Source organism: Bos indicus x Bos taurus, chromosome 10 (assembly GCF_003369695.1).
Source record: "Bos indicus x Bos taurus breed Angus x Brahman F1 hybrid chromosome 10, Bos_hybrid_MaternalHap_v2.0, whole genome shotgun sequence".
Lineage (NCBI taxonomy): Eukaryota > Metazoa > Chordata > Mammalia > Artiodactyla > Bovidae > Bos > Bos indicus x Bos taurus.
Window position 1 is genome coordinate 74,979,123 of NC_040085.1, and position 16,916 is coordinate 74,996,038.

The window sequence follows — 16,916 nt, forward strand, 5'->3', positions numbered from 1 at the left end:
ATTTTAAGCCAGAGAAATACAAGTTGAGTGAGACTGTTAAAATATCCCCTTTCTAATCCTGGGACGTGTTAGATCAAACATTAAAAAAATAGAAGCAAGCAGCCCTGTCAAGAACTATTTTAGAAATTTCCAGGTATATAAAATAAGGTGGATTACAGAATATCAAGATCTTTGTTAATTTTTCTGGTATGTTTTACCTTTGTTGCTACTGCTAAGTCGCTTCAGTTGTGTCCGACTCTGTGCGACCCCATAGACGGCAGCCCACCAGGCTCTGCTGTCCCTGGGATTCTCCAGGCAAGAACATTGGAGTGGGTTGCCATTTCCTTCTCCAATGCATGAAAGTGAAAACGTCAAAGTGAAGTCGCTCAGTCGGGTCTGACTCGTAGCGGCCCAATGGACTGCAGCCTACCAGGGTCCTCCATCCATGGGATTTTCTAGGCAAGAGTCCTGAAGTGGGGTGCCATTGCATTCTCCATGTTTCACCTTTAGGCAATATAAAACATCACTCTATAAGCAGAAATCAAACCTGTTCGACTTGTAGTTAGAGAAAGGCCACACAGTCAGTACTCTAACTCTGTAAGAGCATGGAACAGTGGCTGTAGCTCGACCAAACCACTGAGAAGTTTCATCACAGATTCCACCTTAACAACGCAAAAAGCCTACTTCTGTTCCTCTTCTGTGTAATAATGGAAATGGTTAAATGTATATTCCCCCGTGTTTATTCCAGTCCTATTCTTCCTTAAGCTTTACAAAGCATGATTCAAAATACTGTTCACCTCTTTTCCTCTTGTCGCCCAACATCTAGGACCTAGATGTTTTCTTTCACATTCCTCAGAAAATCTTATTTCCTCTGTAAGTCCAACACTAAGATACATATTTTATCAGAGACTCAAGGGATCCCATTCCCTCCAGATGTGTTCTATTTTTCAAAAAAAAAAAAGAAGCCAAGATCGTATCTGTTAGAGAAATAAAACTATACTAGACAGGCCAACTGAAAAGTAGGACAATCTGACTGACTTTTGGATCTATTTCTTTTTCTGTGAGAACATTTTTTAATATCGGCTGATTCACAGTGAAATATTAACTACAGCTACATATATAATTTCATTCTGCATAAAACAAGCATATAAGGCCAGTCATGAAGCCTCCAAAAAAACTGCCCATCTTACAGTGTGTGGAGTTATTGTTAGCCATTGGTGAAGTGTGATACCAGCAGAATCAGGGAATGTCCACATACTTCACCAAGGCTAAGGAATTAACCTGGTTGCTGCTGTAGATAAACTATGTCACCAGAAAGTGTTTCATCATGTTTGCATCAAGAATAGGTGTAAACCTTGGAGATACAATTGAGATTCACTTACAAGAGGGAAAAACTATGAAAAATAAGGTAAAAACTCTTTAGCTTCATATAGCCACAGGAAAACATATTCAGCACATATATGTGCTTTCTTCAACTTCATCATGTAGCAGGCTATTGGTTTAGAAACTGATAGTGCCTTACAAGAATACCCAATTCAGATCAGAGACACAAAAAAAGGGGGGGAAAAAATCACTCAGGGGAAAAAATATAACTAAAGAACATTTATTTGTTTTTCACCAAGACTTTATCTTGAGGACGTAACTAAACTGCGCCTCCACTCCCCACTCCAACTTGAAGGAGGATTAGTACAGTGGATGTTATAAAGCAGGTATGAACAGTTTGAGGGACTGGAACCAACGTTAACTGACAAAAACCAACTTCCATCTAAATCATCATAAAAATGTTTAAGTAAAAAAAAAGGGGGGGGGGGCAAAGGGGTTTTCAGATTGAACAAGAGCATCACATTTTATCTAATACATTCAATTCTGGCTAGGGTATACCAAAATGGAAACAGGATAACTATAATACAAAACTTCCACTACAGCACACTGCACACACCTGTGTTCCAAGCCCACCCCCGTCCCCCTAATGCTTGCAAACTCAACTATTTCCCAGCCTGTTGGGCCTGTCGACGAAGGAGCACGTAGATCTTCTCTTTAATCCAATCTTTGTTATAAGGCTGGTATGTCTGGGTATCAGCTCGGTAACTGAGGAACAGAAGGATAATAAGCAAAGTTACAATGGTCAAATACCGTCATGTTTTAAAAACTGGAAATTGTTAACTGTTGTAGAATGGCACAGATGTGCACATGTTCATACATGAACATAATGAAAACGTAAAACAGATGATTACATAACTGTTGAATTTTATGCAATATGAAGTTTAGATCATCTAGTACAATCTCACAGCAGAAAAAGAAACTGAGGTCTAGAGATCTTAAGTTAAATGCTCAGTGTGTTACACATCTGCTTCTTGACAAAGTGTGCCCAGAAACCATGTATTCTTTCTCCTTCATAGTTAACTATTCTTATGGTTCCTTCAGTGATTAAAAAACTAACAAAAACTTTAGATTTACTATATTTACTTTGAATCAACTGTAAAAAAAAGGACCTTTAAAAATATGTTGCTACCACAAAGATTTCTTCCCTGGAAAGCATTAACATAAGGAAAATTTTATATACATCCAGTATTTCAGGATTTGCTTATTAACGAACAATGCTAGAGGCTGAGAAGAGTCTGGAGTACAAAGAGTAACATCAGCAATGAAACTCAACAGGATTCCAGGGTTTTTGGAGTACAATGCATCACTTAATAGACAACTCACTCAAGGTATGTTTAGAGGACAAAAAATAGAAATATTCCACTGACCTACAACTGAACAACTACAACCAGCTAAATTGCTGGTTAAGCAATAAATTCATTTTTTAGAGTAAAAGAACTAAAGCTATAGTATAAAAAAAAGAAGATAATAAGCAAGCAGAGATTGCCGAAACATCACAGTGTTTCAAGGCCATGAGCACTATCATTTTTTAGGTTCTCAGCAAAAAAAATTATAAACATGTAACTACAAATGACAGTAAATACCTCTAAGTGTTAGAAGAGAAGTGTTAATCACTCAGTCGTGTCTGACTCTTTGCGACCCCATGGACTGTAGCCCACCAAGCTCCTCTGTCCATGGGATTCTCCAGGCAAGAATACTAGAGTGGGTAGCCATTTCCTTCTTTAGGGGATCAAACCTGAATCTCCAGCACTGCAGGCAGATTCTTTACCATCTGAACCAACAGAGAAGCCTACAAAGAAGTTGCCAACTCCTAGGTATTGCTTTGGGCACTCATCTGAATAAACTCAATCCTATTTACAACTCTGTGAGTAGATACAATTCTTATCCCTTTTTAATAAAGGAGGAAACCAAAGCTCAAAACAGCAACTTATTTATTAGCTAAGTGACTTCAGGCAAGGAGTAAAAGCTTAAACACTCCTGACCAGAGTTCTTATTATCTGTGAACAACTGAGCTAGAAACCTATGATCCATTTTTTTTTTGGGGGGGGGGTGGGGGGGTGGGTGGGTGGAGTTTAACTGCTTTACAACATTGTTAGTTTCTGCTGCACAACAAAGTGAGTCCACGGTGTGTATACACATATCCCCTCCTCTCACCCACTCCTCCTGTCATCCCTGAGCTACAATCCAATCTTTGAAGAGAAACAAACTCCAAAGCAGGAATGCTTTACACCATTATCAAAGTCTTCCCCTGAATGGTAAGGTCAGAATGGGGTTCAGTAAAATGCACAAGCTCTCTACTTTTACAGAACATTTTGGCTTTTTACTAACGTCCTTTTGTTACAGTGAGAAATAATCTATAAACTCACTGTAACTCTTCAGATTAAGAGTGCAGGAAAATAAAATTTCTACATGACTATTTTAATTTTATATTCACTATCAAGTACCTCTTAAATCACATTCCCTAATCCCTTCACCCTCCTAGATTCCTCCCCTCTTTTCACAACCTCCGACACTTCCTCCCTCACCCTGAATTCCAAATGGCATCCTCCTTTCTATTTTCCTGAAGTAACTAAAGCCATTAGAAAACCTCCCCAAGCTTCTACCACACCGCCTGCCTTTCCTACTTTACTATTAATGGATTGTCTAAGATCCTATCTAAAGCCATCAATTTTTCCCTCTACTACATCATATTAGCCTGCCAACATACCATTATTTTTCTCACCTTAAAAACAAAATTAAAGGGGGAAAAAAAGTATTTTTTTCTCTAGCTATAACCCCATTTCCCTCCTCTCCTTTTGAGCCAAATTCTACAAAAAAGTTGTCTGTGTTGGCATCCTACAATTCCTCTCTTCTTACTAACTCACTGGAATATATAAAGATTTTACTGCTGTCACTCTAGGGCTTCCTAGGTGGCTCAGACAGTAAAGAATCTGCCTGTAATGAGAGAGACCTGGGTTCAATCCCTGGGTCACAAAGATCCTCCGGAGAAGGGAATGGCAACCCACTCCAGTACTCTTGCCTGGAGAATTCTATGTAGCCTGATGGGCTACAGCTAGCTCATGGGGTTGCAAAGAGTTGGACACTACTGAACGACTAATACTTTCACACTTACACTTCACTCTACTAAAACTGCTCTGGAAATCATCAAAGACTTCCACAGGGCTATACCAAATTTCAATTCTCAGTCCTCATTCATTTGATCTACCAAAAATAAGAAGTATCAATACTTTTGAATGGGTTGGTCCACCAAATTCAACTACCTCTACTCTCCTCCTCACCCTCCATTTATTCTTCTGCAGCTTCACAGGCTTCATTTTAGACTGATTTATTCACTGTGCAATCCTCAGTGCCTTGGAACACATATGGTACATAACTGGCACTCAATAAATGTTATATGAACATGTATGTGTCTCTTTCTGTGTGTCAGGCAATAAACAGATCAACTATAAACATTACAAACCAACACAGCATGACATATATACAGCTCTATTGGCCTCAAAATTTTTTGAGTTTTCATATCAAAATAATAATAAAATTATCACGTTATAAACACATTTCATTAAAGACCAGAACTGGATCACTTAAATACTCTGAGTGAGCAAAGTCAAATGACTGTAACTGAAACACAATGAAGAGGTGAAGAAAACTGAACTCAAAACTTCCAAGGAAATGCTTATTTTCATCTGGATCTTTTGTGAGACAGCAAGCCCAAGCTTGGTCCCAGTACTGAAACCCCAAGTGCCTCAGAGTAGGGCCTACATGATTTTCACCCCTGAAAAATGTTTTTTTCTTGTAGCGTAGTATCTGACACATAATGAATATGCCTGGTGACTGAAGCTCTCATTATAAGGTACTTTTCCTCTGTAAAACCTGCTGTACTTAACACTCGGTCTCTCCAACAATGCTGAGAAGATGAAGTATTATAGACTCACATGCTCCTTGTTAACAGTGGTGATAAGTAATTACTATAGAAATTATAATAAGCATAATGTTAGGGGAAAAAAATTTAATTTGACAAAACTCGGAGAATAGAAAAGTTAAGTGTCAAACATACAAACAAACTCATTCTAACATACCAAAATATACATGATCAACATTAGGTGAGATTTAAATTCTATTTCAGTCCTACGTATATTTAAAAAAATCTTGAAAACAGAATAATCTTAGTTTTAATTTAAAGCTAACTGCTTTAGGATAAAGACTATAATTGGGGAAAAAATAAGTAAAAGATTATTTAGTTTAAGGAACAAAGTTCTTGGTTCAAGGCGGATGCACGCCAACTGCATCAATTAGCAAATTCATAAGATTTTCTTGTGCCTTCAGCTTTATGTTGACAATGTATGAGCCACGTGTGGCAGAAATATTAATTACTACATCACAGGTAAAACACAAAGATCTATGTCATGCAGAGTGAGCTCCTAATAGCATAAATCACCTCAAACAAACAAACAAGGTAAAAACACAATTTAAGAGATATGGTGGCTAATACTTACACAAGGCAGCTGAGGTCTGCCAGGTCATCAATAAAATCAAACAACTGACTGATATCATATGTGATAGAGGGGCTGTTGGGATTCATTCTCTTCAGATGTTCTTCATACATTTTACAAACACCTAAGAGAGGGGAAAACCAAGATCTTACAATTGTATGCACTTTACATGTGAGTAGTGTTACGTGCTTATATCACAATACTTTGTCCCACCCTGTTCATATAGGTCTTTGTGTACCTCCAAACTGATTTCATAAATTTCCTAATAAAAAGTAATAGTCAACCACAGAGTTATCAAAAGCTATCTTAATAAAGCTTGGTTCACTACACTGTGATCAGAAATATCACTTATGAGTTCCTGAATAGAAAGGGTGAATGGAAAGGAAATAAAAACCAGGAAAATTAATTCATTGTGGCCCTAACCCACAGCTACCATCATACTTAATGGCAAAAGACAATGCTTTCCCAGTCAGCCTAGAATACCGGCTCCTGTCACTTGTGTCATGCCCAACATTGCACTGGAGGCTCTAGTAAGCGTGATTTGGCGAGGAAAAGAAATAATTGGCATTCACACTGGAATGGAAGAAGTGTACCTATCTCTATAAATGTATACAGAATACCTTAAGGAAACTGCAAAACACAAACTATTAGAACTAATAAATGAGGGTGGTAAGACTGCATGATGTAAAATCAATATACAAAAGTCAATTGTATTTCTATACCCCAACAATAAAAACACTGAAAATGAAATGAACATCAAGAAAGAATAGAATTCTTACAAATAAATTCAATAAAAGAGACATAAGACACACTGAAAACTGTAAAATGTCACTGACAGTAAAGATTTAACTAAACAGAATGCTATCTCAAGTTCATGGACTGGGTGACTTAATATTAAATACTCCCCCAAATGATCTAGATTCAACAATCCATGACAAAACCTGAGGTACTTCTGTAGAAACTGACAAGATGATCCTAAACTTGACACAGAAATACAGGGGTCCAGGACAGCCACAACAATCTTGAAAAAGAACAAAGTTGGAAGAAAGACTCACATTTCCTCATTCCAGAACTCATCACAAAACTACAAAACTGTAATCAAGGCAGTGTGGTACTGCTTATTCATGAAGACAGGCATACAGATTAATGGAATAGAAACAGGAGTCCACAAATAAACCCTCACATTTATGGTCAACTGTTTTCCCAAAAGGATACCAAGTCAATCAATAGCGAAAGAGTATCTTATCAACAAAGGGTGCTAGGACAACCGTGCGTTCATATGCAAAAGGCGAAACTCGACCCCTCACACCATGCATAAGTCACTCACAATGGCCCAGGAACTGAAATCTAGGTCAAAATTATAAAACTCTTGCAAGAAAATGCAGGCACAAATCTCTGTGACTTTGGATAAGCTTCTTAGATAGGCTGGACTTCATCAAAATTTAGGCCTTTTGTACTTCAGAGGACACTGTCAAAGAAAGTGAAAACACAAGCCACAGACTAGAAGAAAATCTTTGCAAAACATAGATCTGATGAAACAGGGGCCCCAGCCTCTGGGATAGAATGCCTGATGATTTGAGATGGAGCTGATATAACAAAAATAGAAATAAAGTGCACAATAAATGCAATGCCCTCAAATCATCCCCAAACCACACACAGACACCCCTGCCCCCCAATCCCCCACGGTCCATGGAAAAACTGTCTTCCATGAAACTGGTTCCTGATACCAAAATGGTTGGGGACCACTGAGATAAAACTATTATCAAAAATATACAAACAATTCCTAAAACTCAACAATGGGAAAACAAAAAACTCAATTAAAAAACAGGCAAAAGATATGAACAGACACCTCAACAGAGAAGACATACAGGAGGAAAATACGCATTATGAAAAGATGCTCAACATCATGACGTGAGGAAATTGCAAACTGAAATGAGGCATCATTATACATCTATTAGGATGGCAAAAAATCCAAAACACTGACAACACCCAATGCTGCCTCAGGAACTCTCATTCATCACTGCAGGGAATGCCAAATGATACAGCCATGTGAAGACAGCTTGTCTGCTTCTTACAAAGCTAAATACAGTCTTACCGTATGATCCGACAATCACACTCCTCAGTACTTACCGAAAGGAGCCGAAAGCTTAGGTCCACACAAAAACCTACGCAAGAATGTGCATAGCAGCTTACTCACTGACAAAACCCGTAAGCAACCAAGATATCCTTCAACAGGTGATGGATAAACAAACTGTGTTATACCCATACAATGGAGTATTATTCAACAACAAAATGAAATGAGCTACCAGGCCATGAAAGACATGGCGACATCTTAAAAGCATACAACAGAGAATGAGATGGTTGGATGGCATCACCAGTGCGACAGACATGAGTTTGAGTAGGCTCTGGGAGTTGGTGATGGACAGGGAGGCCTGGTATGCTGCAGTCCATGGGGTCACAGAGAGTCAAACACGACTGAGCGACTGAACTGAAGTGAAAGAGCTGATCTGAAAAGGCTACATACTATAATTTCAACCATACAATATTCTGGAAAAGATGAAACTATAAAGACATTAAAAAGATCAGTGGTTGCTGATTAGGGGAGAGATGGGTGAGCAGGTGGAGCACAGGGTATTTTCAGGGTACTAAATATTAGACATGTCGTTGCCCATGTCAAAATCCATACAATGCTCAAAGCAAAGAGTGAACATTAATGCAAACTAGACTTTAGTTAATAATGTATCAGTACTGATTCTACAATTCTAACAAATGTACCACACTAACACAGGATGTAAATAATTGGGAAAACTGGAGGAGTGAAGCAGGGGTTATGACAGAACTGTACTTTCTAATCGATTTTCCTGTAAACCCAAAACTACTCTAAAAAACTAAATCTATTAATTTTAAAAAAGGGATGAGGGGAGGGAAAGCTCTGTATTCCAGACAAATATTAACTACTATAAAAAGAAAAATAAGAAAGAAAACTACAATTTGGCAACCACTGTGTGAGAACTGCTTCCAGTACTTCCATTCTAACTTTTAAAATGGAAAATAAACCATCATTTCTAATTTAAAAAGAAAAAAAGAGCTAAAAAGCCACAAAAAGGTATGGAAGAAACTTAAACACATTGCTAAGTGAAAGAAGCTGGTCTGAAAAGAGCTACATGTCAATGATTCTAATCTATGACATTCTGGAAAAAGCAAAACAATGGAGGTAGCAGGGAGTGAGGTGAAGAGGGAGGACTAGGGGAACACGGGATTTTTAGGGCAGTGAGAATATCCTGAACATTACAGTAAGATACTGTAATGGTGAATACATGACATTACACATTTGGCAACACCCACAGCACTGCACAACACAAAAAATGAATCCTCAAATGAATCCCAAAACGAACTATGGACTGTATTCTGCTTCATCAACTGTAACAAATGTACCATACCTCATATTTTGGGGGGGGGGGTGGGGCGCAGGGAGGGGTGTGTGTGGCATACAGGACCTTAGTTCCCTGACCAGGGGAACCTGAGCCCTCTGCATTGGAAGCAGTCTTAATCACTGGACTACCAGGGAAGGTGTCATTAATAGAGGAAACTGGGGATAGGGAGAAGTACATGTGAACCCTCTGTACTTTCTGTTCAATTTTTCTTTAAACCTACAACTGCTCTAGAAATTAAGTGTATTAATTTTTAAGTTAGGTTTCCCTAAAATCAGCAAAGGTTAGTAAAGAGTATTGCAGAATCAAAGGCCAAACATAATAAATATAGATAAAGCAAAAATCTAGAGTGTGTGCACGAAGTCTACCTTAATGGCAAGTAAGGCTATCAGGAGAGGAAGGGACTTGAGAAAAGGAAAGAACAAAAGCTTTGCTCGTCTTTAAAGATTAGAATAGAATCTGAGGAGCCATCTCTGATTATGAGTAGCTTTTTGTCCCATGGAGGTCTACCCACCATTGGTTTTGAGATTTTTTTTTTAAGAAGAGATTTTTAAGCCTAATCCAATTAGCTTCAGATAATCAACAATTCCAGGGACATGCCAGCACCAAATTTTATATTTCTATAAAATCTTTGCAGGAAGAGGTGAAGCATGTGCAATTTGCTAGAAAGGGTGCAGGGTGTACACAAATGGTTTACTGGATGTAATGAAAGGACATGGGATGAATCCAGTTTGTGATGATCCAATCTATGTGCTCTCATCTAATGGTTTATTGAGGGTTAATACCTCCCTTCAGGGTGGTGCCAGCTTATCAAATGTACAATAAATTATACTGATTTGGTTCCATTTACCTTTATTCACTGAGCTAAGTTTTTATTTCTTAACATTCTGATGGACTGTAACCTTAGCTTTTCATGTTTGTTTAGTAACTAGACTATTAGGTTGTGTAGGCACTATTAGGTTTCTCAAGCCTGTTTTAATAACTCTATTGAGTTTAACTAGACTATATAAGGGATACCTGTAAAATATTTACACAGCACAGTAACAAAATAATACATAACAAACAAAGAATATTTACAAAACAAGCAGAGGCCTGGGAAACTCACTATATATATGAGCTTGATTCTAAAAAGTAAACATAATAGTGAACGTCAGGTAAACAAACTCAAGACACCTGAGAGTCTCAGCACTTACCACTCTCACCCTGGGAGCAAGCATGGACCAGCTGGTGTGGATGCCAGCTAGCGTGGGGGCCAGAGCCTCTATAGCCCATCCCACCTCCAGCCCCCATCCCCTCACCACCCCCAAAAACAAAGTCAATGACTTCTACCCTTTGATTAGTGTTTAAACTCACCCTCCATACACTCATTCACAGATTCATAGTCAGCGTAAGTTCTGCCTTCTGGCCTCTTGGTAGGCTGTACCAGCAAGATGGTGTGAGACTGCAGAGGGAAAAATGATATCAATGTAAGTTTCTAACTCAGTATTTGAGAAATTCATAGTATGGGATAAAATCCCCATTACCATACAATTTTCGTTGGTTATTAAAACACTATTAATCAGAGTGCTCCTTCTGCAATATTGATGCCTCTGCCCAAGTGCAGAGCCAGAAACTGGATTCACAACTTTTCTCTAAGGTCTCTTCGTCTCCCAGTCCTTAACAACTGCTGTCTCAAACTCTTATTGCACTTACTGCCTGTTAAATTCTTAGCATAAACTACCTTGTACTGTTTTTTTCTCTTTTGCACCTTTCTTCCCAGCCAGATTATAAACCTGCTTGAGTGTTCTATCTCCACTGGTCACTCTAATCCCATTAGGTTCCTAATGAAAACAGATATGGGTTGATGAAAGGAGAAAAAAAGGAAAACACTATAATGATTACAAGCACTTTATCAATCTATGTTTTTTCTAACTTTAGCACTACAGTGAAATCACATCTTATCCAGAGATTAGACTCAAATATTAAAGGTGTAAGATAAACTGGCAATGTAAAATTTGTATATACAGTTAACGTTACCCTAGAAAATCCATTAAATTATTCACCCAGTAGGTGACTCACTATAAGGGGTTGTGTTATACTAAAATATTGTATTTTTAAGCACTAGAATCACAAAATAGCTAGAGGATGATGACACAGGAAATGTGAATATGCCTAAAGAACAGCAGATCCTTTCATCTTCCATCTCACCCTCAATGGGGAGCAGGCTTTTGTTCGTGGGTCTATTTCAGGTTTTCTCAACTCTGGCACTATTGCATCAGGGGCTGGAAGATTCCTTGTTGCAGAGGCTGTCCCGTGCATTGAAGGATGACAGTATTCCTAGCCTATTCCCAGTAAATACTGCACTCCCACGCCCTCCTCCCAATGTGTGACAACTAAAAATATCTTCAGAACATTGGTCTGTTGAAAGTATAACCCCTTCTGGTTTTTTTTTGCCAAGTGTGTAAGGTTCACTAAATTCAAATATGATGTAACCTCACTATAAACCCAATGCTAAATCAAACTATTTATAATCTTCGGGATATGGTGAAGGATAGGGAAGCCTGGTATCCCAAAGAGTTGGACACGACTCAGCGACTGAACAACATATTCTTCTCTTCTGCTGTACTAGTTTTTAATAAAAAACAAACAAACCTCTTAAGGACAGGAACCAAACGTTCTGAAATGATCAGACTTTTTAATGACCAACAAACTGCAGCTGAAATAGCTGATATGTAGAGCTTCAGAATAAGCACTGCCCCCGCCCAAACAGAACACTGAACACAAAAAAAGGAATTTCTCATACTCCTCCCTCTCCATCAAGAAGTGAGTCATTCTGATTAAAAGTTTGAGAGGATCTGAGATAGAACTCGATGACAAGAGATGAAAAGTAATTCTCACCTATAAAGACCTGAACACAGTCAAGGCCTTTCTTAAATAGTGATCAAAAGTCAGGGAAAACAGAATGTTAGATTACTGGTTATTTAAAAACCATCAATAGTTTCAATGGCTCATATGTTGAGAAGAAAGTAATTTTATAGAAACTATACTAACATTCCTGTAAAAGGACCTGTCCCACATGCTAGGCAGACCAGTTGCTACTACATTAATTTTCTTATTTTAATGAGAAATAAAGGACCAATTCACTTAAGAGTAAAGATATGAAAATGGCTATACAATGGCTGCTTTTTATATTTACCCTTAAAGTGAACCTGAACTAAGTTTACTATTCTTAATACTTACTGCCCAAAGTAAAGCTTAAAAATTAGGAACAAGGAATAACTAAATTTACAAAACTGTAAACAAAATTATCAGATTTTTCCTTCTTCTGAACAGATTTGGTCCGGCATTCCTTAGGTTACTCTTTCTTAGGGGAATGACCAGTAATAAATAAATAAGCAATAAAAATATAAGTACATACAGGAATATATATATATATATCTGCCACAATAGAAAGATAACATTGTGAAACCTAAATCACAAAAAAAAGTTATGCAGAATTACCTTAATAATATCCTATTCTGTTTACCAAGCGGTTATGATTCACTCTAATGAAGAGTTAATCTGTTTTTAAAGTCTCACAAACATGAACCCTAAGAATAGTCATTCTACTGTTACAGAAATACTACAATACATACAATTGCTTCTTGAGTTTTAAATGCATCTCTCAAACTACCAAAAAAGAAAGGAAGAATAAAAGAAAAGAAATTGAACCAATATTTAAGACTTTTGAACCAGTATTCACTTTAAATACAAATTTCAATTTTCAATTCTACATGAAATGATAAAGAATTATAACTGATAACTGCTCAATGATAATGGGGTGTTCATATTAACTGCTGTCATATCCCCAGATTTTAATCTAAGCATTTAAAAATAATACCAAATAAAGGCAGAGAAAGAAGGAAACTCCGAAGTGAAATGACTTGCTCAAGGTCACACTGCTAGTTAAGACAGGAACTGGAAATCCAATCTCCTAATTCCCAGTCTTCCTTGGGAGACTATGTTGGGTCAAACACTAACCTATCTCAATCCAGAAAACTACGACCTGAAAAAGTTCCTTGTTAATAACAGCTGCATGATTTGTTAATCTGCAGCAACCAGAAAACGAAAATTGAAGTGTGGAAGTAACCACGATTCCTTGGAATCCTCGTGAGCATCTCCTTTTTGCAGATTACAAAATCCACACACAAGCCAAAAAAACAACCCTTCCCACCCATTCCACTCAGATTCTAAGCAAAGTGGACCCTGAGCTGAATCTATCTTTTCAGCTTCCAGACCCAAAAGACTATAAAGATAAGCACAGGATGGATGGCTGGGGGGTGGGGGGACACCAAATCGGCCTCTAAAGGTCTTAGAAAAGAGGGAAAATGTATTTTTTCCAAAAAAGGCAGAGCCCAGAAAAACAAAAGGGTATATGGTCGGAAAAGCACGCTACAAAGCAAAGATGTTCCCTCCCGGTCCACACGGGGGATGCAGTAGATTCAGTCTGTCAGCTTCGGGACGGAATTGTCAAACATCCCTCGGCCATTGTTCCTATAGTAGGCTGAGGCGTTTGGAGGAAAAGGGAAGCACCCCCATGCCTGCCTCTACCAAGCAGCAGTCGGAAGAAAGAGCAACCTCCACAACGCACGCCTCGCCCGAGCCAGCAGGCCGGCGCGCAACCGCGGGGCGGACCCGGGACCCGGGGCCTAGCGCCAGGCCCAGTGTCTCCGCGGCGGGAAGGAGAAGGGGAGCCCCACACACAAGCTGAAGGGCCGAGCAGCAGCAAGCTCGCGCTGGATGGGGTGGGGAGATGTATGGGCGGGGGTCGCCCCGCGGGGGCTGGGGGTTCGGGGAGCCGGTTAGGCCTTTCTCACCATCGCGCCAAAGTCTCCCGCTGCAGCCGATGCCGACTCCGCCGCCGCACACGAGCTTACCCGCAACGCCGCCAACAGCCAATCCCCGCGAGAGGAGCCGCCGGAAGTCGTCAGAGGCGCACCGCGAAAGAACCTTTCGGACCATAGAGGCTCACAGATTTCCGGCAGCTAGAGCAGAGAGTGACTCTGTTTCAGCCATCTTGGTTAAGGGAAAGGAAGCACACAGGAAACGTATCGGAACTTGAAAAATGAGCACTTTTTTCTAGAAACGATCTTCGGTATTCGCGTTATTAGATGCGCGGCTAAAGTGATCACCGGTATAGACAGTGACACAAGCCATCTTTCAGTGGCCCCACTCAAAAATGGCGGCTGTATAAGAACCCTGGGGCATAGGTCGGTTGTAACCCCGGAAGTACCCTTCTAAAGGAGGGGGCTGTAAGGCAATCCGGAAGTGGATGTAATGAAGAGGTGCCACTTGGCGGCCATGGCAGCTGTAGTATCGGTGGCTCCGGGTCAAGGCCCCTCGGAGTGGAGTAACATGGGCAGCACTGGGTATAGGGTAGAGACAGCTTTGTATCAGCTTCACTGCTGAACTCCACTACCCACCATTACCGGCCTGCAGGACTCCTTTCCCCACTCTAGACTTGGAGGAGAGTTTGCCGTGATTGGTGGGCTGGTCCCGGAGCTGGGGGGGGGGTGGGCGATCACCTGCGGGGGTGCCCCAGGGAGATAGGGGAGCAGGGAGAACGAACTAGTTCACTTGGGTTTTCGTCCTTTTCTTGCTGCCATCGGGAACATTGCTTGTGGAGGAAGTAGGCCCATTGTGCTGCCCGTATTCCGACGATTGAACCAATAGCTCCTTCGTATAGTTTCCCATTGACTTCTCATCTCTGTTAACCCATGGGAATCCAGTGACTGGTATATGAAAACTTACGGGCTGGGACCTAAGATTGCTGAAAGTTGACTCTAGTATCAGCAAAAGGCGGGCTCTTTACAGGTACGTTCAAGAGAGAAGTGCCTCGTGAACGCATCTGCCGGTGGGGAGGACGAGAACTGGAAAGTCCACCTGTTCTCTTGGAACAATCACACGTGTTTAAGGACCCGAGCTCCCGAAAAATTATAGACTAGTGGTATTGGATGAATAAAGGAAGCAGAATGGATGATTTCATCTCCATTAGCCTGCTGTCTCTGGCTATGCTGGTGGGATGTTACGTGGCTGGAATCATTCCTTTGGCTGTTAATTTCTCGGAGGTAAGCGCACAGTTTTCTATTTTCTATCAGCTGTCAGGATGGCAGCTAGGAAGTAGTGACAGTTGAAAGGGAAGCTGCTTCCCCATTTAATAGCAGAGCTAAAGGTCTTCTTAAGGATGACTTTTTTCAGAAGAGGCAAAACATTTAATAATAGAAACAAACCTCTTATTTAGCACGAGTTCTTAACGGAGAGGGGTAGGGGCGGGAAGTGGTGGATCCACTGAAGATCCTTGGGTACTCTGAACTTCCTGAAATTGAATACCAAAATTTGGGACTCTGTACATTTTCCGGGAAAGACACCATAATGTTATTTTGATACCCAGAAGTTTCAAAGAATCAAGGTTCTGGATTGCTGTCAAAATATACATGAAGAATATTGTTTGTTCATATGAGTTGAAATCAATATAATTTCTTTTTGAGAAAATCAGGCATAGCTTTTTGGGAAAAGGTTTTTTTTTTTTTGGATACTTGTAATTAGAATGAAGTAAGGAAAAAAACTAGATTGTTCTTAACTCAAACTTCCTTTTAAAGGAGAACATTGGCTAGGTTTTTGAAATTGTTTTCAAATCTGTTTTCTTAGAAATGAATTTTTTTGTTAGTATGGTTTGACATTTTGTTTTAATTTCTTTGGTTGTTTATTATCACTTGAAGGAACATTAACAGGGAAGAAAGATAGATAAACGTATTGTTCAATGGAAGTGCAGATGGATTCTTTGGGCTGTTGTAAGTTCACAGCTTGCACAGTGCTCAAAGATTAGGGGAGAAAAACTACTGCATTCAGGATTTCTTAAGTATACCTTGATGTTCAACAGTAAGATAGTTTCACTGTCAGTCCTGAAAGTGCTTTCAAAGAAAAGGGAAGTGGAGAATGGTCTGAAGTAAAGGAAAGGTATAGATGAGCTGTGAGGTAGACCTTGAGTTAACCTGAGGGAAGAGAAGGCATTGGTGGTAAAGAAAATAGCCTGTAGGTGAGAAAAAGTTGGGACTAGGTGTTATGAGTTTAAGAAATAAACCCCGTAGTCAGATAGAAGGGGGACTTGAATTGCTGCTGCTCCTTATCTGTTTCCTTTTTGTTTTTGGTTTCTTTTAGCATCTAATGACAGAGAAGGCAATGGCACCCCACTCCAGTACTCTTGCCTGGAAAATCCCATGGACGGAGGAGCCTGGTGGGCTGCAGTCCATGGGGTCGCTAAGAGTCGGACATGACTGAGCGACTTCATTTTCACTTTTCACTTTCATGCATTGGAGAAGGAAATGGCAACCCACTCCAGTGTTCTTGCGTGGAGAATCCCAGGGACGGGGGAGCCTGGTGGGCTGCCGTCTCTGGGGTCACAGAGTCGGACACTACTGAAGCAACTTAGCAGCAGCAGCAGCAGCATCTAATAATAACATTGAACTACAATTTTTTGAGCATATACATTACCTAATTTCATTAAAAAACAACAACAGTGAGGTACAGATGAGGAGACTGAGACTTAAATTATGTAACTTGGACAAGTTTATGAAATGTGTTAGAATCAGAGCTGATCTGGATTTTCCTGGCTCAG

General features: G+C 39.8%; 2 protein-coding genes across 4 annotated transcripts in view; one reads left to right on the forward strand and one right to left on the reverse strand.

The window, feature by feature from the left end:
• Nucleotides 1-1,566: 1,566 nt before the first annotated feature.
• ERH (ERH, mRNA splicing and mitosis factor) lies at nt 1,567-14,500 on the reverse strand. The gene is made up of 4 exons (XM_027552265.1): nt 14,119-14,500; nt 10,637-10,724; nt 5,856-5,976; nt 1,567-2,067 (listed from the first exon to the last, which is right to left on the reverse strand). The coding sequence occupies exons 1-4, from the start codon at nt 14,119-14,121 to the stop codon at nt 1,965-1,967; spliced, it is 315 nt and encodes a 104-aa protein (XP_027408066.1). The 5' UTR covers nt 14,122-14,500; the 3' UTR covers nt 1,567-1,964.
• Nucleotides 14,501-14,565: 65 nt separating this feature from the next.
• SLC39A9 (solute carrier family 39 member 9) overlaps nt 14,566-16,916 on the forward strand; it is a 45,211-nt gene continuing 42,860 nt past the window's right edge. The window contains exons 1-2 of one of the 3 annotated variants that reach the window (XM_027552263.1): nt 14,595-14,786; nt 15,116-15,369. In XM_027552263.1, the coding sequence (XP_027408064.1) occupies nt 15,256-15,369 (114 nt within the window). In that variant the 5' untranslated portion in view covers nt 14,595-14,786; nt 15,116-15,255. Of the gene's footprint in view, nt 15,370-16,916 lie in introns of all 3 variants that reach the window. The other 2 variants (XM_027552262.1, XM_027552264.1) reach the window with 2 other exon arrangements.

Excerpts from the sequence above, each read along its gene's own strand:
- ERH (XM_027552265.1), bottom strand. Across the intron at positions 5,977-10,636 it reads TGTGAATGAGTGTATGGAGG|GTGTTTGTAAAATGTATGAA; the intron begins GTGAGTTTAAAC and ends CCCCTCTCTTAG. Across the intron at positions 2,068-5,855 it reads GCAGACCTCAGCTGCCTTGT|TTACCGAGCTGATACCCAGA; the intron begins GTAAGTATTAGC and ends TCTGTTCCTCAG.